This window comes from Bombina bombina, chromosome 2 (genome assembly GCF_027579735.1).
Source record: "Bombina bombina isolate aBomBom1 chromosome 2, aBomBom1.pri, whole genome shotgun sequence".
Taxonomy (NCBI): domain Eukaryota; kingdom Metazoa; phylum Chordata; class Amphibia; order Anura; family Bombinatoridae; genus Bombina; species Bombina bombina.
The window spans coordinates 1141705682-1141727418 of NC_069500.1; the positions used below are offsets into that span (position 1 = coordinate 1141705682).

The window sequence follows — 21737 nt, forward strand, 5'->3', positions numbered from 1 at the left end:
AAAGGTACAGCAGGATAGAAGGATGCCAATTCTGCCTCCTTGCTTGTTGCCAGGCCTGGGTATGTGGGTGAAGTCAGCCCCCCATAAGAAAGAGAAGCACGGGAGGCTGTGTCTGAGGAAAAGAACCAGGTTTTGGTGAGGGCCAACAGGTTAAAGGTTTGTTTGATTGGATAAGGGTGGGAATGAAGGAGGGTCCAGGATTAAGAGAGATGTCCACTGATGCTAAAAGTAGCAGGATGGAGAGAAAAGAGTAGTGTGTTTGTGTGGTGGTGCAGTTTAATGACATAGATTTAAAAATAAAAAGTAGTTCATGAGAGTTAAAGGGACACTGAACCCACATTTTTTCTTTCGTGATTCAGATAGAGCATGCAGTTTTAAGCAACTTTCTAATTTACTCCTATTATCACATTTTCTTCATTCTCTTGGTATCTTTATTTGAAAAGCAAGAATGTAAGTTTAGATGCCAGCCCATTTTTGGTGAACAACCTGGGTTGTTCTTGCTGATTGGTGGATAAATTCACCCACCAATAAACAATTAATTAATAATTTTATTTTTAAACCAAGTTTTCGCCATTTTTATTACTCATCTAACAACCGTAAAATTGAACCCGTAATTTTCCTTTTTTTTTTTTTTTTTTTTTCTTTTTTTTCCCACCTGCCGGTCACGTTTCTCCAACATTGGTGTGTCCGGTCCACGGCGTCATCCATAACTTGTGGGAATATTCTCTTCCCCAACAGGAAATGGCAAAGAGCACAGCAAAAGCTGTCCATATAGTCCCTCCCAGGCTCCGCCCCCCCAGTCATTCTCTTTGCCGCTCTGAACAAGTAGCATCTCCACGGAGATGGTGAAGAGTATGTGGTGTTTAGTTGTAGTTTTTTATTCTTCTATCAAGAGTTTGTTATTTTAAAATAGTGCTGGTATGTACTATTTACTCTGAAACAGAAAGAGATGAAGAGTTCTGTTTAAAAGAGGAGTATGATTTTAGCAGCAGTAACTAAAATCAATTGCTGTTCCCAAACAGGACTGTTGAGCTGAGAGAACTTCAGTTGGGGGGAACAGTTTGCAGACTTTTCTGCTCAAGGTATGACTAGCCATTTTTCTAACAAGACTGTGTAATGCTGGAAGGCTGTCATTTTTCCCTCATGGGGATCGGTAAGCCATTTTCTTAGTCTCAAACAGAATAAAGGGCTTATTATGGGCTATAAACTGGTGGACACTTTTAGGGGCTAAATCGATTGCTTTATTTAAGTATTATAGGCAGTTTGAAGTGAATTTCACACTTTTCTAATATTGGGGAATGTTTTTAGCGCCAGGCACTTGTTAAGACACCTTCCCAGTCAGGAAGGGCCTTTCTCTATAGTAGGCAGAGCCTCATTTTCGCGCCATTATTGCGCAGTTACTTTTGAGTACAGTACATGCAGCTGCATGTGTGAGGGTCTGGTATCCACTGAAAACGTTCCTAGAAGGCTTCAATTGGTATCGTATACCCCCCTGGGATTGGTGAAGTCGCAACAAAGGCTGTGGCTGAGACTGTAGGGGGGTTAAAATTGCAAACGGCTCCGGTTTCCACATTTTAAGGGTTAACAACTTTTCCTTCATAGTTTTTCACATATTCAGTAATAAAGTGTGCCCTGTTTAACATTTAAAGAGACAGTAACGGATTTGTTTAAAAACGTTTTTTGTGCTTTATTAACCAGTTTAAGCCTGTTTAACATGTCTGTACCTTCAGATAGATCATGTTCTGTATGTATGGAAGCCAATGTGGTTCCCCCTTCAAATATGTGTGATAATTGTGCCATAGCGTCCAAACAAAGTAAGGACAGTACTGTCACAAATAGTAAGGTTGCCCAGGATGATTCCTCAGATGAAGGAAGTAGACATAGTTCTACATCATCTCCTTCTGTGTCTATACCAGTTATGCCCGCGCAGGCGACCCCTAGTACTTCTAGCGCGCCAATGCTTTTTTACTATGCAACAATTGACGGCAGTAATGGATAACTCCATAGCTAATATTTTATCCAAAATGCCAGCATTTCAGAGAAAGCGCGATTTCTCTGTTTTAAACATTGTAGAGCAGGAGGGCGCTGATGATAATTTTTCTGTCATACCCTCACACCAATCCGAAGTGGCAGTGAGGGAGGGTTTGTCAGATGGGGAAATTTCTGATACGGGAAGAATTTCTCAGCAGGCAGAACCTGATGTTGTGACATTTAAATTTAAATTAGAGCATCTCCGCGCATTACTTAAGGAGGTGCTATCTACTCTGGATGATTGTGACAATCTGGTCATCCCAGAAAAATTGTGCAAGATGGACAAGTTCCTAGAGGTCCCAGTGCACCCTGATGCCTTTCCGATACCTAAACGAGTGGTGGACATAGTGAATAAGGAGTGGGAGAAGCCAGGCATACCTTTTGTCCCTCCTCCTATATTTAAGAAATTGTTCCCTATGGTCGACCCCAGGAAGGACTTATGGCAGACAGTCCCTAAGGTCGAGGGGGCGGTTTCTACACTAGCCAAGCGCACGACCATTCTTATTGAGGACAATTGTGCTTTCAAAGATCCTATGGATAAAAAATTGGAGGGTTTGCTTAAAAAGATTTTTGTACAGCAAGGTTACCTCCTTCAACCTATTTCGTGCATTATTCCTGTCACTACAGCGGCGTGGTTCTGGTTCGAGGAACTGGAAAAGTCGCTCTGTAGGGAGACTCCGTATGAGGAAGTCATGGACAGAATTCACGCACTTAAGTTAGCTAATTCCTTTATTTTAGACGCCGCTTTGCAGTTAGCGAGGTTAGCGGCGAAAAATTCAGGGTCTGCAATTGTGGCGCGCAGAGCGCTCTGGCTAAAGTCTTGGTCGGCGGATGTATCTTCCAAGACAAAACTGCTTAATATCCCTTTCAAAGGTAAGACCCTTTTTGGGCCAGAATTGAAAGAGATTATTTCAGACATCACTGGGGGAAAGGGCCATGCCCTCCCACAAGATAGACCTTTCAAGGCTAAGAATAAGTCCAATTTTCGTTCCTTTCGCAATTTCAGGAACGGACCGGCTTCCAATTCTGCAGCCTCTAGACAAGAGGTTAACGCTTCCCAGACTAAACCAGCTTGGAAACCAATGCAAGGCTGGAACAAGGGTAAACAGGCCAAGAAGCCTGCTGCTGCTACCAAAACAGCATGAAGGGGTAGCCCCCGATCCGGGACCGGATCTAGTAGGGGGCAGACTCTCTCTCTTTGCTCAGGCTTGGGCAAGAGATGTTCAGGATCCCTGGGCACTAGAAATAGTCTCTCAGGGTTATCTTCTAGAATTCAAGGAACTACCCCCAAAGGGAAGGTTCCACATGTCTCACTTATCTTCAAACCAAATAAAGCGACAGGCATTCTTACATTTTGTAGAAGACCTGTTAAAGATGGGAGTGATACACCCAGTTCCAACTGTGGAACAAGGTCAGGGGTTTTACTCAAATCTGTTTGTAGTTCCCAAAAAAGAGGGAACTTTCAGACCAATTCTGGATTTAAAAATTCTAAACAAATTTCTCAGAGTTCCATCGTTCAAAATGGAAACCATTCGAACAATTTTACCTACAATCCAGGAGGGTCAATTTATGACTACCGTGGATTTAAAGGATGCGTATCTACATATTCCTATCCACAAAGATCATCATCAGTTCCTAAGGTTTGCCTTTCTGGACAAACATTACCAGTTCGTGTCTCTCCCATTCGGGCTAGCCACTGCTCCAAGGATTTTCACAAAGGTGCTTGAGTCCCTTCTAGCAGTTCTAAGACCAAGGGGTATTGCAGTGGCACCTTATCTGGACGACATTCTAATCCAAGCGTCGTCTCTCTTTCCAAAGCAAAGGCTCATACAGACATTGTTCTAGCCTTTCTCAGATCTCACGGGTGGAAGGTGAACGTAGAAAAGAGTTCCCTGTCTCCGTCGACAAGAGTTCCCTTTTTGGGAACAATAATAGATTCTTTAGAAATGAAGATCTTCTTGACAGAAGTCAAAGTCAAAGCTTCTAAACGCTTGTCAAGTTCTTCACTCTATTCTGCAGCCTTCCATAGCTCAGTGCATGGAAGTAGTAGGGTTGATGGTTGCAGCAATGGACATAGTTCCTTTTGCTCGAATTCATCTAATACCATTACAACTGTGCATGCTCAAGCAGTGGAATGGGGACTATACAGACTTGTCTCCAATGATTCAAGTAGACCAGATGACCAGAGACTCACTCCGTTGGTGGTTGACCCAGGATCACCTGTCCCAGGGAATGAGTTTCCGCAGGCCAGAGTGGGTCATTGTCACGACCGACGCCAGTCTATTAGGCTGGGGCGCGGTCTGGGATTCCCTGAAAGCTCAGGGTCTATGGTCTCGGGAAGAGTCTCTTCTCCCGATAAACATCCTGGAACTGAGAGCGATATTCAATGCTCTCCGGGCTTGGCCTCAACTAGCGAAGGCCGGATTCATAAGATTCCAGTCAGACAACATGACGACTGTAGCTTACATCAACCATCAGGGGGGAACAAGGAGTTCCTTGGCGATGAGAGAGGTGTCCAAAATCATCAAATGGGCGGAGGATCACTCCTGCCACCTATCTGCAATTCACATCCCAGGAGTAGACAACTGGGAGGCGGATTATCTGAGTCGTCAGACTTTCCATCCGGGGGAGTGGGAACTTCACCCAGAGGTGTTTGCCCAGTTGACTCAATTATGGGGCATTCCAGACATGGATCTGATGGCGTCTCATCAGAACTTCAAGGTTCCTTGCTACGGGTCCAGATCCAGGGATCCCAAGGCGACTCTAGTGGATGCATTAGTGGCGCCTTGGTCGTTCAACCTAGCTTATGCGTTTCCACCGTTCCCTCTCCTTCCCAGGCTTGTAGCCAGGATCAAACAGGAGAAGGCCTCGGTGATTCTGATAGCTCCTTCGTGGCCGTGCAGGACTTGGTATGCAGACCTGGTGAATATGTCATCGGCTCCACCATGGAAGCTACCTTTGAGACAGGATCTTCTAGTACAAGGTCCATTCGAACATCCAAATCTAGTTTCTCTGCAGCTGACTGCTTGGAAATTGAACGTTTGATTTTATCCAAGCGTGGGTTTTCAGATTCAGTGATAGATACTCTGGTCCAAGCCAGAAAACCTGTGACTAGAAAGATTTACCATAAAATATGGAAAAGATATTTCTGTTGGTGTGAATCCAAGGGATTCTCCTGGAGTAAGATTAAAATTCCTAGGATCCACTCCTTTCTCCAAGAATGGTTGGATAAGGGATTGTCAGCGAGTTCTCTAAAAGGACAGATTTCTGCTTTATCTGTCTTGTTACACAAACGACTGGCAGCTGTACCAGATGTACAAGCTTTTGTACAGGCTTTGGTTAGAATCAAGCCTGTTTACAGACCCTTGACTCCTCCCTGGAGTCTAAATTTAGTTCTTTCAGTTCTTCAAGGGGTTCCGTTTGAACCCTTACATTCCATAGATATCAAGTTACTATCTTGGAAAGTTTTGTTTTTGGTTGCTATTTCTTCTGCTAGAAGAGTTTCTGAATTATCTGCTTTGCAGTGTGACCCACCCTATCTGGTGTTCCATTCAGATAAGGTTGTTTTGCGTACCAAGCCTGGTTTTCTTTCAAAAGTTGTTTCCAACAAGAACATTAACCAGGAAATAGTTGTTCCTTCTTTGTGTCCGAATCCAGTTTCAAAGAAGGAACGTTTGTTACACAATTTAGATGTAGTCCGTGCTTTAAAGTTCTATTTAGAAGCAACAAAGGATTTCAGACAAACTTCTTCTTTGTTTGTCGTTTATTCTGGTAAGAGGAGAGGACAAAAAGCTACTGCTACCTCTCTTTCTTTCTGGCTGAAAAGCATCATCCGATTGGCTTATGAGACTGCCGGACGGCAGCCTCCTGAACGAATCACAGCTCACTCTACTAGGGCTGTGGCTTCCACATGGGCCTTCAAGAATGAGGCTTCTGTTGATCAGATATTTAAGGCAGCGACTTGGTCTTCTCTGCACACTTTTGCCAAATTTTACAAATTTGATACTTTTGCTTCTTAGGAGGCTATTTTTGGGAGAAAGGTTTTGCAAGCCGTGGTGCCTTCTGTTTAGGTAACCTGATTTGCTCCCTCCCTTCATCCGTGTCCTAAAGCTTTGGTATTGGTTCCCACAAGTTATGGATGACGCCGTGGACCGGACACACCAATGTTAGAGAAAACAGAATTTATGCTTACCTGATAAATTACTTTCTCCAACGGTGTGTCCGGTCCACGGCCCGCCCTGGTTTTTTGAATCCGGTTTGAAAAATTTCTTTCTCTATACACTACAGTCACCACGGCACCTTATAGTTTCTCCTTTTTTTCTCCTAACCGTCGGTCGAATGACTGGGGGGGCGGAGCCTGGGAGGGACTATATGGACAGCTTTTGCTGTGCTCTTTGCCATTTCCTGTTGGGGAAGAGAATATTCCCACAAGTTATGGATGACGCCGTGGACCGGACACACCGTTGGAGAAAGTAATTTATCAGGTAAGCATAAATTCTGTTTTTTACACCAGCCAATTGACTTTCTGGCCGTTAGGCGGCTGTAATTTTTCGTTATCGCTCTCTTCTACGCTATGCGCATGCGTTAGCATTGTTACCTCTCCTTGGAAAGCCAAGCGCTGCCCAGTTTCGCGCATGCTTACTGCAAATTTCTCTTGTAAGGTGTTTCCAGTCCACGGGTTCATCCATTACTTGTGGGATATTCTCCTTCCCAACAGGAAGTTGCAAGAGGACACCCACAGCAGAGCTGTCTATATAGCTCCTCCCCTAACTGCCACCCCCAGTCATTCTCTTGCAACTCTCGACAAGAAAGGAAGTATCAAGAGATATGTGGTGACTTAGTGTAGTTTTTACCTTCAATCAAGAGTTTGTTATTTTTAAACGGTACCGGCGTTGCACTGTTTTACTCTCAGGCAGAAATTGGAAGAAGAATCTGCATGGAGGTTGATGATCTTAGCGGTTTGCAACTAAGGTCCATTGCTGTTCTCACACATAACTGAAGAGTATGGAAAGAAAACTTCAGTTGGGGGGACGGTTTGCAGATCACCTGCTTTGAGGTATGTTCAGTATATTTTTTTCTAGAGAGATGATAAGGTCTAGAAAATGCTGACAGTGCCTGGTATATTTGAGGTAAGCCTGATACAGTGATTTAACAACGACTGGGATCATGCTTACAAGATAAGGGTAATATTCATCTTAACTCTCATATTACTTGGTGTAAAAACGTTTGCATAACTTACAGAAATAAAGTTTTTTCTCTGAGGGTGATAAATCTTTATTTGGGGCCTAGTTTTCCACATGGCTTGTTAGATTACTCCTAGGAGTACTTTTTTAAGGCCCTCTGACATTGAGTGCATGGTGGGAGGGGCCTATTTTCACGCACTTTATGCGCAGTTGATATTCAGACTGAGACATCCAGCTTCCCTAAAGGAGTCCTCTGGCATCTAGGACCACTATAGAGGGTTTTTTTTCCTGCAAAAATCGTGTTTAAGGGCCAGGTAGGAGCCACAGCAGAGCTGTGTCAGTGTGTTTGACTGTTTTTTAACGGTTTTACCGTTTTTCTAATACGGTTTGGGGCCTAAGGGGTTAATCATCCATTTGCAAGTGGGTGCAATGCTGCTTTAGTCTCTTATACACACTGTTAAAATTTCATAGAGTTTACTACTTTTTAACACTGTTTTGTAGTTTATGTGGTTGTTTTTTTTCTCTTAAAGGCACAGTACCGTTTTTGTTTAATTGCTTTTTCACATTTATTAAAGTGTTTTCCAAGCTTGCTGGTCTCATTACTAGTCTGTTAAACATGTCTGACATAGAGGAAACTCCTTGTTCATTATGTTTAGAAGCCATTGTGGAACCCCCTCTTAGAATGTGTACCAAATGCACTGACCTTTCTATAAGTTATAAAGACCATAGTATGGGTTTTAAAGATTTATCACCAGAGGTTTCTCAGACTGACAAAAGGGAGGTTAAACCACCTAGCTCTCCCAATGTGTCAGAACCTATATCTCCAGTGCAAGTGACGCCAAGTACATCTGGCGCGTCCAATGCGTTTACCTTACAAGACATGGCGGCAGTTATGAATCATACCCTCACAGAGGTATTGTCCAAACTGCAGGGTTACAAGGAAAGCGAGACAGCTTTGGGGCTAAAACAAATACAGAGCTTTCTGACGCTTTAGTAGCTATGTCTGATATACCCTCACAATGTACAGAAGCCGAAGCAGGAGAGCTTCTATCTGTGGGTGACATTTCTGATTCAGGGAAGGCGTTACTTCAGTCTCACTCTGAAATGACAGCATTTAAATTTAAGCTTGAACACCTCCGCTTGTTGCTCAGGGAGGTTTTAGCGACTCTGGATGACTGTGACACCATTGTAGTCCCAGAGAAATTGTGTAAAATGGACAAATACTTTGCAGTGCCTGTTTACACTGATGTTTTTCCAATCCCTAAGAGGTTTTCAGAAATTATTGCGAAGGAATGGGATAGACCAGGTGTACCGTTCTCTCCCCCTCCTGCTTTTAAAAAGATGTTTCCCATAGATGCCACTACACGGGACTCGTGGCAGATGGTCTTTAAAGCTCTTAAGTTAGCCAATTCATTTATTTCTCATGCCGCTTTTCATTTAACAAAACTAACGGCTAAGAATTCAGGTTTTGCCATTCAGGCGCGTAGGGCGCTATGGCTTAAAATCCTGGTCAGCTGACGTTACTTCAAAGTCTAAGCTTCTCAACATGCCCTTCAAAGGGCAGACCCTATTCGGGCCTGGACTGAAGGAGATCATTTCTGATATTACTGGAGGAAAAGGCCACGCCCTTCCCCAGGATAGGTCCAACAAATTAAGGACCAAACAGACTAATTTTCGTTCCTTTCGAAACTTCAAGAGTGGCACAGCTTCAACTTCCTCTACTGCAAAACAAGAAGGAAATTTTGCCCAGTCCAAGCCAGTCTGGAGACCTAACCAGGCTTGGAACAAGGGAAAGCAGGCCAAAAAACCTGCTGCTGCCTCTAAGACAGCATGAAGGAGTAGCCCCCGATCCGGGACCGGATCTAGTTGGGGGCAGACTTTCTCTCTTGGGCAAGTGACGTTCAGGATCCCTGGGCTCTGGAGATTGTTTCCCAGGGATATCTTCTGGATTTCAAAGCCTCATCTCCATAGGGGAGATTTCATCTCTCACAATTATCTGCAAACCAGATGAAGAGAGAGGCATTCTTACGTTGCGTTCAAGACCTTCTGGTTATGGGATTGATCCACCCAGTTCCAAGAGAGGAACAGGGGCAAGGATTCTATTCAAATCTGTTTATAGTTTCCAAAAAAGAGGGAACTTTCAGACCAATCTTGGATCTCAAGATCCTAAACAAATTTCTCAGGGTCCCATCCTTCAAGATGGAGACTATTCAAACCATCCTACCTATGATCCAGGAGGGTCAATATATGACTACCGTTGATTTAAAGGATTCTTATCTCCACATTCCGATACACAGAGATCATCATCGGTTTCTCAGGTTTGCCTTCCTAGACAGGCATTACCAGTTTGTGGCTCTTCCCTTCGGGTTAGCCACGGCACCAAGAATCTTTATGAAGGTTCTACGGTCCTTACTTGCGGTTCTAAGGCCATGAGGCATTGCGGTTGCTCCTTACCTAGACGACATTCTGATACAGGCGTCGAATTTTCAAATCGCCAAGTCTCATACGGACATTGTTCTGGCATTCCTGAGGTCTCATGGGTTGAAGGTGAACGAAGAAAAGAGTTCTCTCTCCCCTCTCACAAGAGTTACCTTCCTAGGAACTCTGATAGATTCAGTAGAAATGAAGATTTTTCGACAGAGGTCAGGTTGTCAAAGCTTCTAACTTCCTGCTGTGCTCTTTATTCCACTTCTCAGCCGTCAGTGGCTCAGTGTATGGAAGTAATCGGATTAATGGTAGCGGCAATGGACATAGTTCCGTTTGCCCGCCTACATCTCAGACCACTGCAACTTTGCATGCTCAATCAGTGGAATGGGGATTACACAGATTTGTCCCCTCTGCTAAATCTGGATCAAGAGACCAGGGATTCTCTTCTCTGGTGGCTATCTCGGGTCCATCTATCCAGGGGAATGAGCTTCCGCTGGCCAGAATGGACTATAGTGACGCCAGATGCCAGCCTTCTGGGCTGGGGCGCAGTCTGGAACTCCCTGAAGGCTCAGGGTTCGCGGACTCAGGAGGAAGCCCTCCTTCCGATAAACATTCTGGAACTAAGACCTAAATTCTACAAATTTGATACTTTTGCTTCTTCGGAGGCTATTTTTGGGAGAAAGGTCTTACAGGCAGTGGTGCCTTCCGTTTAAGTTCCTGCCTTGTCCCTCCCTTCATCCGTGTCCTAAAGCTTTGGTATTGGTATCCCACAAGTAATGGATGAACCCGTGGACTGGATACACCTTACAAGAGAAAACAAAATTTATGCTTACCTGATAAATGTATTTCTCTTGTGGTGTATCCAGTCCACGGCCCGCCCTGTCATTATAAGGCAGGTGTTTTTTATTTTTAAACTACAGTCACCACTGCACCCTATAGTTTCTCCTTTTTTCTTGCTTGTCTTCGGTCGAATTACTGGGGGTGGCAGTTAGGGGAGGAACTATATAGACAGCTCTGCTGTGGGTGTACTCTTGCAACTTCCTGTTGGGAAGGAGAATATCCCACAAGTAATGGATGAACCCGTGGACTCGATTCACCACAAGAGAAATACATTTATCAGGTAAGCATAAATTTCTCCAACATAGGTGTGTCCGGTCCACGGCGTCATCCTTACTTGTGGGATATTCTCTTCCCCAACAGGAAATGGCAAAGAGCCCAGCAAAGCTGGTCACATGATCCCTCCTAGGCTCCGCCTTCCCCAGTCATTCTCTTTGCCGTTGTACAGGCAACATCTCCACGGAGATGGCTTAGAGTTTTTTGGTGTTTAACTGTAGTTTTTATTATTCAATCAAGAGTTTGTTATTTTAAAATAGTGCTGGTATGTACTATTTACTCTGAAACAGAAAAGAGATGAAGATTTCTGTTTGTAAGAGGAAAATGATTTTAGCAACCGTTACTAAAATCGATGGCTGTTTCCACACAGGACTGTTGAGAGGAATTAACTTCAGTTGGGGGAAACAGTGAGCAGACTTTTGCTGCTTGAGGTATGACACATTTCTAACAAGACGATGTAATGCTGGAAGCTGTCATTTTCCCTATGGGATCCGGTAAGCCATTTTTATTACATAAAGAAAAAAAGGGCTTCACAAGGGCTTTTAAGACTGTAGACATTTTCTGGGCTAAAACGATTGATATATAAGCATATTTTATACTTCATAGCTTTGAGGAATTATTTTATTCTTGGGAATTATGTAAAATAACCGGCAGGCACTGTATTGGACACCTTATTCTCTAGGGGCTTTCCCTAATCATAGGCAGAGCCTCATTTTCGCGCCTCTATTGCGCACTTGTTTTTGGGAAGCATGACATGCAGATGCATGTGTGAGGAGCTCTGATACATAGAAAAGACTTTCTGAAGGCGTCATTTGGTATCGTATTCCCCTTTGGGCTTGGTTGGGTCTCAGCAAAGCAGATACCAGGGACTGTAAAGGGGTTAAATATAAAAACGGCTCCGGTTCCGTTATTTTAAGGGTTAAAGCTTTCAAATTTGGTGTGCAATACTTTTAAGGCTGTAAGACACTGTGGTGAAATTTTGGTTGAACAATTCCTTCATACTTTTTCACATTTGCAGTAATAAAGTGTGTTCAGTTTAAAATTTAAAGTGACAGTAACGGTTTTATTTTAAAACGTTTTTTGTACTTTGTTATCAAGTTTATGCCTGTTTAACATGTCTGAACTACCAGATAGACTGTGTTCTGTATGTGGGGAAGCCAAGGTTCCTTCTCATTTAAATAGATGTGATTTATGTGACACAAAATTTAGAGAAAATGATGCCCAAGATGATTCCTCAAGTGAGGGGAGTAAGCATGGTACTGCATCATCCCCTCCTTCGTCTACACCAGTCTTGCCCACACAGGAGGCCCCTAGTACATCTAGTGCGCCAATACTCCTTACTATGCAACAATTAACGGCTGTAATGGATAATTCTATCAAAAACATTTTAGCCAAAATGCCCACTTATCAGCGAAAGCGCGACTGCTCTGTTTTAGAAAATACTGAAGAGCATGAGGACGCTGATGATATTGGTTCTGAAGTGCCCCTACACCAGTCTGAGGGGGCCAGGGAGGTTTTGTCTGAGGGAGAAATTTCAGATTCAGGGAAAATTTCTCAACAAGCTGAACCTGATGTGATTACATTTAAATTTAAATTGGAACATCTCCGCGCTCTGCTTAAGGAGGTGTTATCTACTCTGGATGATTGTGAGAATTTGGTCATTCCAGAGAAATTATGTAAAATGGACAAGTTCCTAGAGGTCCCGGGGCCCCCCGAAGCTTTTCCTATACCCAAGCGGGTGGCGGACATTGTAAATAAAGAATGGGAAAGGCCCGGCATACCTTTCGTCCCTCCCCCTATATTTAAGAAATTGTTTCCTATGGTCGACCCCAGAAAGGACTTATGGCAGACAGTCCCCAAGGTCGAGGGGGCGGTTTCTACTCTAAACAAACGCACCACTATACCCATAGAAGATAGTTGTGCTTTCAAAGATCCTATGGATAAAAAATTAGAGGGTTTGCTTAAAAAGATGTTTGTTCAGCAAGGTTACCTTCTACAACCAATTTCATGCATTGTTCCTGTCACTACAGCAGCGTGTTTCTGGTTCGATGAACTAGAAAAGGCGCTCAATAAAGATTCTTCTTATGAGGAGATTATGGACAGAATTCATGCTCTCAAATTGGCTAACTCTTTCACCCTAGACGCCACTTTGCAATTGGCTAGATTAGCGGCGAAAAATTCTGGGTTTGCTATTGTGGCGCGCAGAGCGCTTTGGCTAAAATCTTGGTCAGCGGATGCGTCTTCCAAGAACAAATTGCTTAACATTCCTTTCAAGGGGAAAACGCTGTTTGGCCCTGACTTGAAAGAGATTATTTCTGATATCACTGGGGGCAAGGGCCACGCCCTTCCTCAGGATAGGTCTTTCAAGGCCAAAAATAAACCTAATTTTCGTCCCTTTCGCAGAAACGGACCAGCCCCAAGTGCTTCGTCCTCTAAGCAAGAGGGTAATACTTCTCAAGCCAAGCCAGCCTGGAGGCCAATGCAAGGCTGGAACAAAGGTAAGCAGGCCAAGAAACCTGCCACTGCTACCAAGACAGCATGAGATGTTGGCCCCCGATCCGGGACCGGATCTGGTGGGGGGCAGACTCTCTCTCTTCGCTCAGGCTTGGGCAAGAGATGTTCTGGATCCTTGGGCGCTAGAAATAGTCTCCCAAGGTTATCTTCTGGAATTCAAGGGGCTTCCCCCAAGGGGGAGGTTCCACAGGTCTCAATTGTCTTCAGACCACATAAAAAAACAGGCATTCTTACATTGTGTAGAAGACCTGTTAAAAATGGGAGTGATTCATCCTGTTCCATTAGGAGAACAAGGGATGGGGTTCTACTCCAATCTGTTCGTAGTTCCCAAAAAAGAGGGAACATTCAGACCAATCTTAGATCTCAAGATCCTAAACAAGTTTCTCAAGGTTCCATCGTTCAAAATGGAAACCATTCGAACAATTCTTCCTTCCATCCAGGAAGGTCAATTCATGACCACGGTGGATTTAAAGGATGCGTATCTACATATTCCTATCCACAAGGAACATCATCGGTTCCTAAGGTTCGCATTTCTGGACAAGCATTACCAGTTTGTGGCACTCCCGTTCGGATTAGCCACTGCTCCAAGAATTTTCACAAAGGTACTAGGGGCATTGCAGTAGTACCTTACTTGGACGACATACTGATTCAAGCGTCGTCCCTTCCACAAGCAAAGGCTCACACGGACGTTGTCCTGGCCTTTCTCAGATCTCACGGGTGGAAAGTGAACGTAGAAAAAAGTTCTCTATCTCCGTCAACAAGGGTTCCCTTCTTGGGAACAATAATAGACTCCTTAGAAATGAGGATTTTTCTGACAGAGGCCAGGAAATCAAAACTTCTAAACTCTTGTCAAATACTTCATTCTGTTCCTCTTCCTTCCATAGCGTAGTGCATGGAAGTAATAGGTTTGATGGTAGCGGCAATGGACATAGTTCCTTTTGCGCGAATTCATCTAAGACCATTACAACTGTGCATGCTCAGTCAGTGGAATGGGGACTATACAGACTTGTCTCCGACGATACAAGTAGATCAGAGGACCAGAGATTCACTCCGTTGGTGGCTGTCCCTGGACAACCTGTCACAGGGGATGAGCTTCCGCAGACCAGAGTGGGTCATTGTCACGACCGACGCCAGTCTGGTGGGCTGGGGCGCGGTCTGGGGACCCCTGAAAGCTCAGGGTCTTTGGTCTCGGGAAGAATCTCTTCTCCCGATAAATATTCTGGAACTGAGAGCGATATTCAATGCTCTCAAGGCTTGGCCTCAGCTAGCAAAGGCCAATTTCATACGGTTTCAATCAGACAACATGACGACTGTTGCGTACATCAACCATCAGGGGGGAACAAGGAGTTCACTGGCGATGGAAGAAGTGACCAAAATCATTCAATGGGCGGAGACTCACTCCTGCCACTTGTCTGCAATCCACATCCCAGGAGTGGAAAATTGGGAAGCGGATTTTCTGAGTCGTCAGACATTTCATCCGGGGGAGTGGGAACTCCATCCGGAAATCTTTGCCCAAATTACTCAATTGTGGGGCATTCCAGACATGGATCTGATGGCCTCTCGTCAGAACTTCAAGGTTCCTTGCTACGGGTCCAGATCCAGGGATCCCAAGGCGACTCTAGTAGATGCACTAGTAGCACCTTGGACCTTCAAACTAGCTTATGTATTCCCGCCGTTTCCTCTCATCCCCAGGCTGGTAGCCAGGATCAATCAGGAGAGGGCATCTGTGATCTTGATAGCTCCTGCGTGGCCACGCAGGACTTGGTATGCAGACCTGGTGAATATGTCATCGGCTCCACCATGGAAGCTACCTTTGAGACGAGACCTTCTTGTTCAAGGTCCGTTCGAACATCCGAATCTGGTCTCACTCCAACTGACTGCTTGGAGATTGAACGCTTGATCTTATCAAAGCGAGGGTTCTCAGATTCTGTCATTGATACTCTTGTTCAGGCCAGAAAGCCTGTAACTAGAAAAATCTACCACAAAATATGGAAAAAATATATCTGTTGGTGTGAATCTAAAGGATTCCCTTGGGACAAGGTAAAAATTCCTAAGATTCTATCCTTTCTTCAAGAAGGTTTGGAGAAAGGATTATCTGCAAGTTCTTTGAAGGGACAGATTTCTGCCTTGTCTGTGTTACTTCACGAAAAGCTGGCAGCTGTGCCAGATGTTCAAGCCTTTGTTCAGGCTCTGGTTAGAATCAAGCCTGTTTACAAACCTTTGACTCCTCCTTGGAGTCTCAATTTAGTTCTTTCAGTTCTTCAGGGGGTTCCGTTTGAACCCTTACATTCCGTTGATATTAAGTTATTATCTTGGAAAGTTTTGTTTTTGGTTGCAATTTCTTCTGCTAGAAGAGTTTCAGAATTATCTGCTCTGCAGTGTTCTCCTCCTTATCTGGTGTTCCATGCAGATAAGGTGGTTTTGCGTACTAAACCTGGTTTTCTTCCGAAAGTTGTTTCTAACAAAAACATTAACCAGGAGATAGTCGTGCCTTCTTTGTGTCCGAATCCAGTTTCAAAGAAGGAACGTTTGTTGCACAATTTGGATGTAGTTCGTGCTCTAAAATTCTATTTAGATGCTACAAAGGATTTTAGACAAACATCTTCCTTGTTTGTTGTTTATTCTGGTAAAAGGAGAGGTCAAAAAGCAACTTCTACCTCTCTCTCTTTTTGGATTAAAAGCATCATCAGATTGGCTTACGAGACTGCCGGACGGCAGCCTCCTGAAAGAATCACAGCTCATTCCACTAGGGCTGTGGCTTCCACATGGGCCTTCAAGAACGAGGCTTCTGTTGATCAGATATGTAAGGCAGCGACTTGGTCTTCACTGCACACTTTTACTAAATTTTACAAATTTGATACTTTTGCTTCTTCTGAGGCTATTTTTGGGAGAAAGGTTTTGCAAGCCGTGGTGCCTTCCATCTAGGTGACCTGATTTGCTCCCTCCCTTCATCCGTGTCCTAAAGCTTTGGTATTGGTTCCCACAAGTAAGGATGACGCCGTGGACCGGACACACCTATGTTGGAGAAAACAGAATTTATGTTTACATGATAAATTACTTTCTCCAACGGTGTGTCCGGTCCACGGCCCGCCCTGGTTTTTTAATCAGGTCTGATAATTTATTTTCTTTAACTACAGTCACCACGGTATCATATGATTTCTCCTATGCAAATATTCCTCCTTTACGTCGGTCGAATGACTGGGGAAGGCGGAGCCTAGGAGGGATCATGTGACCAGCTTTGCTGGGCTCTTTGCCATTTCCTGTTGGGGAAGAGAATATCCCACAAGTAAGGATGACGCCGTGGACCGGACACACCGTTGGAGAAAGTAATTTATCAGGTAAACATAAATTCTGTTATTGTTTTTTTTAACACAGCATTACGTAGCAGGCTTATTTCTACAGACGGCAACAACATCAAAGCTGAAACAAAGACTGGGATTACCGCGTGTGCATTTTTTCTGGGCTGGGGCGCAGTCTGGAACTCCCTGAAGGCTCAGGGTTCGTGGACTCAGGAGGAAGCCCTCCTTCCGATAAACATTCTGGAACTAAGAGCTATATTCAATGCTCTTCAGGCTTGGCCTCAGCTAACTGCGGTCAGGTTCATCAGATTTCAGTCGGACAACATCACGACTGTAGCCTATATCAACCATCAGGGGGGTACAAGGAGCCCCCTGGCGATGTTGGAGATTTCAAAGATAATTCTATGGGCAGAGGTTCACTCTTGCCATCTCTCAGCTATCCATATCCCAGGAGTAGAGAACTGGGAGGCGGATTTCCTAAGTCTGCAGACTTTTCATCCGGGGGAGTGGGAGCTCCATCCAGAGGTATTTGCCCAGTTGATTCAACTATGGGGCAAACCAGAACTGGATCTGATGGTGTCTCGTCAGAACGCCAAGCTTCCTCGTTACGGGTCCAGGTCCAGGGATCCCAAGGCAGCGCTGATAGATGCTCTAGCAGCGCCCTGGTCCTTCAGCCTGGCTTATGTGTTTCCACCGTTTCCTCTGCTCCCTCGTCTGATTGCCAAGATCAAGCAGGAGAGAGCTTCGGTGATTTTGATAGCTCCTGCGTGGCCACGCAGGACTTGGTATGCAGATCTGGTGGACATGTCATCCTTCCCACCATGGACTCTGCCGCTGAGTCAGGACCTTCTACTTCAAGGTCCTTTCAAGCATCCAAATCTAATTTCTCTGCGTCTGACTGCTTGGAGATTGAACGCTTGATTCTATCAAAGCGTGGTTTTTCCGAGTCGGTCATTGATACCTTAATTCAGGCTCGAAAGCCTGTCACCAGGAAAATCTATCATAAGATATGATGTAAATATCTTCATTGGTGTGAATCCAAGGGTTACTCATGGAGTAAAGTCAGGATTCCTAGAATCTTATCCTTTCTCCAAGAGGGATTGGAGAAAGGATTGTCTGCTAGTTCCTTAAAGGGACAGATTTCTGCTCTGTCTATTCTTTTGCACAAACGTCTGGCTGAGGTTCCAGACGTTCAGTCGTTTTGTCAGGCTTTAGTTAGAATTAAGCCTGTGTTTAAACCTGTTGCTCCGCCATGGAGTTTAAATTTAGTTCTTAAAGTTCTTCAAGGGGTTCCGTTTGAACCTTTGCATTCCATAGATATTAAACTTTTATCTTGGAAAGTTCTGTTTCTAGTAGCTATCTCCTCGGCTCGAAGAGTTTGAGTTATCTGCTTTACAGTGTGATTCCCCTTATCTGATTTTCCATGCAGATAAGGTAGTTTTGCGTACCAAACCTGGGTTTCTTCCTAAGGTAGTATCTAATAAGAACATCAATCAGGAGATTGTTGTTCCTTCATTATGTCCTAATCCTTCCTCAAAGAAGGAACGTCTTTTACACAATCTTGATGTGGTTTGTGCTTTAAAGTTTTATTTACAAGCTACGAAGGATTTCTGTTTTGTTTGTTGTCTACTCTGGACAGAGGAGAGGCCAAAAGGCTTCGGCAACTTCTCTTTCTTTTTGGCTGAGAAGCATAATCCGTTTAGCTTATGAGACTGCTGTCCAGCAGCCTCCTGAAAGAATTACAGCTCATTCCACTAGAGCGGTGGCTTCCACATGGGCTTTTAAAAATGAGGCCTCTGTTGAACAGATTTGTAAGGCGGCGACTTGGTCTTCGCTTCACACTTTTTCTAAATTCTACAAATTTGATACTTTTGCTTCTTCGGAGGCTATTTTTGGGAGAAAGGTCTTACAGGCAGTGGTGCCTTCCGTTTAAGTTCCTGCCTTGTCCCTCCCTTCATCCGTGTCCTAAAGCTTTGGTATTGGTATCCCACAAGTAATGGATGAACCCGTGGACTGGATACACCTTACAAGAGAAAACAAAATTTATGCTTACCTGATAAATGTATTTCTCTTGTGGTGTATCCAGTCCACGGCCCGCCCTGTCATTATAAGGCAGGTGTTTTTTATTTTTAAACTACAGTCACCACTGCACCCTATAGTTTCTCCTTTTTTCTTGCTTGTCTTCGGTCGAATTACTGGGGGTGGCAGTTAGGGGAGGAACTATATAGACAGCTCTGCTGTGGGTGTCCTCTTGCAACTTCCTGTTGGGAAGGAGAATATCCCACAAGTAATGGATGAACCCGCGGACTGGATTCACCACAAGAGAAATAAATTTATCAGGTAAGCATAAATATTGTTTTTTTAACACAGCATTACGTAGCAGGCTTATTTCTACAGACGGCAACAACATCAAAGCTGAAACAAAGACTGGGATTACCGAGTGTGCATTTTTGATCGGCGAAGAGATTTTGCGCATGCACAGTTGGTTTTGTCGTCGTGCATGAGCCTTGGAGACACGTATAGAGTGGGTGGGACTGCTCTATACGTCATAAGCTCATAAATTTAGGAAATGGCTCATCGAAGGAGTTTGTAACGAAATGGTAGGGAAAAATAAAAGAACTTTATTATTGAAATAGGTAATGTTTCACAGAAAATAAGTTAGCGTCTGTATATTTTACAAGGTGCTAAATTGAATAGTGCTTACAGAACGATCTAACTTTACCTTCACTTTAAATTTATTAGGCCTCTGCAGGCAGCTGCGTTAACTATGAAAGTGCAGGCATCTGCATATTTATTTTTTTTTAGTTAAAGATTGACCTTATGTTCAGATTATTATTAATAATAATAATAATAATAAAAAAAATAATAATAATGACCTTTACAAAAAAATTTTTCAGATTATCTAGTTTTTGGGATCACAAGGTGTGTTTTTTTATTGATTTGTTAACTGTCTTTTGAGTCTCTCACTAATTTATTTATTGATGTTTTGTATGACAGAAAAGCACATTTGCCTTCTATACGGTTTCCAGTGTGCATATATTATTTCAAAAGCAAGTATGTTGCAGAAATTCTTCTATTTACATTTGAAACACACTAAACAGACCACAACTGTACACATTTTCTTTCTTTACTATTAGACAAGCATGTAATTACAGTGGCTTCACTACTGCATTTAAAGAAGTTCTGTCTTTTAGCAAATTTTCAGCAACTGAGTAAGAAGCTATCAGTTATGTATTGTGGATATAGAGTTTATAAAGCTGTATCCTCTCTATTTTTTTTTCTATTTTTTTCAAATTGTTTCTGTAATGTATGTATGATGCACCATTTAGAATTTTAACAAGTGTGTGAGTTTGTATCCCTTGTTGCTTATATTGATCTGACCTTTAATTTTTATTTTAGGAACTACGTCTAAAGTATTATGAGAACTCAGTTACAAGTCAAAATAATGTATTTTCTGTTCCTGAAAGGAAGGCACCTACAGTGTTTAAAGTGTTTGACAAACATATGCATCCAAGAAGGGGTCGAATTAAGAAAGTAGTTAAAAGACAAGAAGGATTTGATGAAAGTAACAGTCAATCTGTTTGTGCCAGTAACATACCAACAAATATAGCTCATGCTGAAAATTGTAAAACCAAACCTCAAACAAGCAATGCATTTCCAACAGCTGCTAGAAATGAGAATGCTGTGTCAAGCAGAGAAAAGAAACAAAGCAATAAATTACAAAAATGTCAGCAAGAAGGGTTAGTAGCGGCCTCTTCAAACAATTTGTATGGCAAGGTTTTTAAAAATAACAATGATTCTGGTTCTGGAGGAACTTTTTTTGGCCCTATTGTTGGTTTGAGTGAGAGAATGTTCCAGTTCAATAAAGACAATGGTAAACTTGTCAGGAACATGGAAGCTGCAGGAAGACTTAAACATGATCAGAATGGTGACACTTGTAAAAATGCTGCTACTCTTTTCTCACTCAGTGTTAATGGGTCCACTAGCTTATTTAAGCACAATTCTACTGAGAATGAAGACTCATTTGGCATCTCTATTGGCAACACTGTTAGTACTAGTAATGTGCATACAGCAACTGCACCTAACACAAGTGGTCAGCTGGTGAATTCAGCAGAAGTTAATGAAGGTTAGTGCAAGTAGTAACTGGCTTTTTAAAAAAAAATACTGTTTTTTATATTTTTAAAAAACCTATTTGCCACCTTTAAATATAACTCCAAATCTGTACAGAAATGCAACGTTCTCCAATTACTATAGTTTAATTTGTCATCACATTTTAAACAGAGCCAGATCATATTGCTCTCTGCTATTTTCCTTTTTAAAGATGTTCTCTCTCTCTCTTTTTACAGCCACTGATCTGTCAGCACATCCATCCCACTCTGAAGAATTTTTTGATGCAAATTCTAATATTGATTCTGATACAGAGACAGAAAATGATGAAACCATCAGTGAGAACCATAACTTTTACAGAAGAAGTTGCTAAATATTGAATGTGCCTCTATAATGCACCCTAGTGAATTCAGAAAATCCTTACCATTTGCACGTTCTATAGTATTAATTTTCATTCTGTTGACTTGAGTTTCATAGCTCTGCTTTTCAACATTTGGCACCAAAGTTGTGTGTCATCATTTGTGTTATTTTCTTTTTATACTGCAAGCTTTTCAGGTCTTAAAGGTCCCTTCTCTTCCTCTAGGCAATGTAAGAAGGGGCATTTGGTATATACTCACCAGTAAACAAAAAGTGTTTTTTTTTTTTTAAAGCTCGTCTCCTGTAACAGGAACTAAATTACTTGTACTCAACTCATATGTTTTTGCTTTTCACCTTGGAACTCTGATTTAGTATCTACTTATTTGCAGTCACCAGCTTTGCTCCAGCTTAAAGTGATAATAAATAAGCATAGAAGTGCTCCAGGTCAACCTTTACCAGTGCTTGATTTTCCTGGGTTCCTTTGGCTCCTCAAAAATCTTTGCTAGAAGTAAGCTGTTAGAGCGCGTATTACAAGTTGAAAGTAAAAAGCTATTGCTCGCGCGTAAGACCCTGAACTTAGAATATTGCGCGCATTAACATTTTCCCACATAGAAGGCAATGGAGCAAAAAAAGTGGGGGTTAAAAACCCCACTTCACACACAAACCCAATTTGCATATTCTCAAGTGCACTAACCCGACATGAAAA

General features: G+C 43.0%; 1 protein-coding gene across 2 annotated transcripts in view; it reads left to right on the top strand.

Moving 5' to 3' along the window:
• Positions 1-21480, top strand: part of LOC128650116 (E3 ubiquitin-protein ligase Midline-1) — an 84274-nt gene extending 62794 nt beyond the window's left edge. For both annotated transcript variants that reach the window (XM_053703806.1, XM_053703807.1), the window contains exons 8-9: positions 19967-20693; positions 20914-21480. In XM_053703806.1, the coding sequence (XP_053559781.1) occupies positions 19967-20693; positions 20914-21047 (861 nt within the window). In that variant the 3' untranslated portion in view covers positions 21048-21480. The remainder of the gene's footprint in view (positions 1-19966; positions 20694-20913) is intronic.
• The last annotated feature ends 257 nt before the right edge of the window (positions 21481-21737 follow it).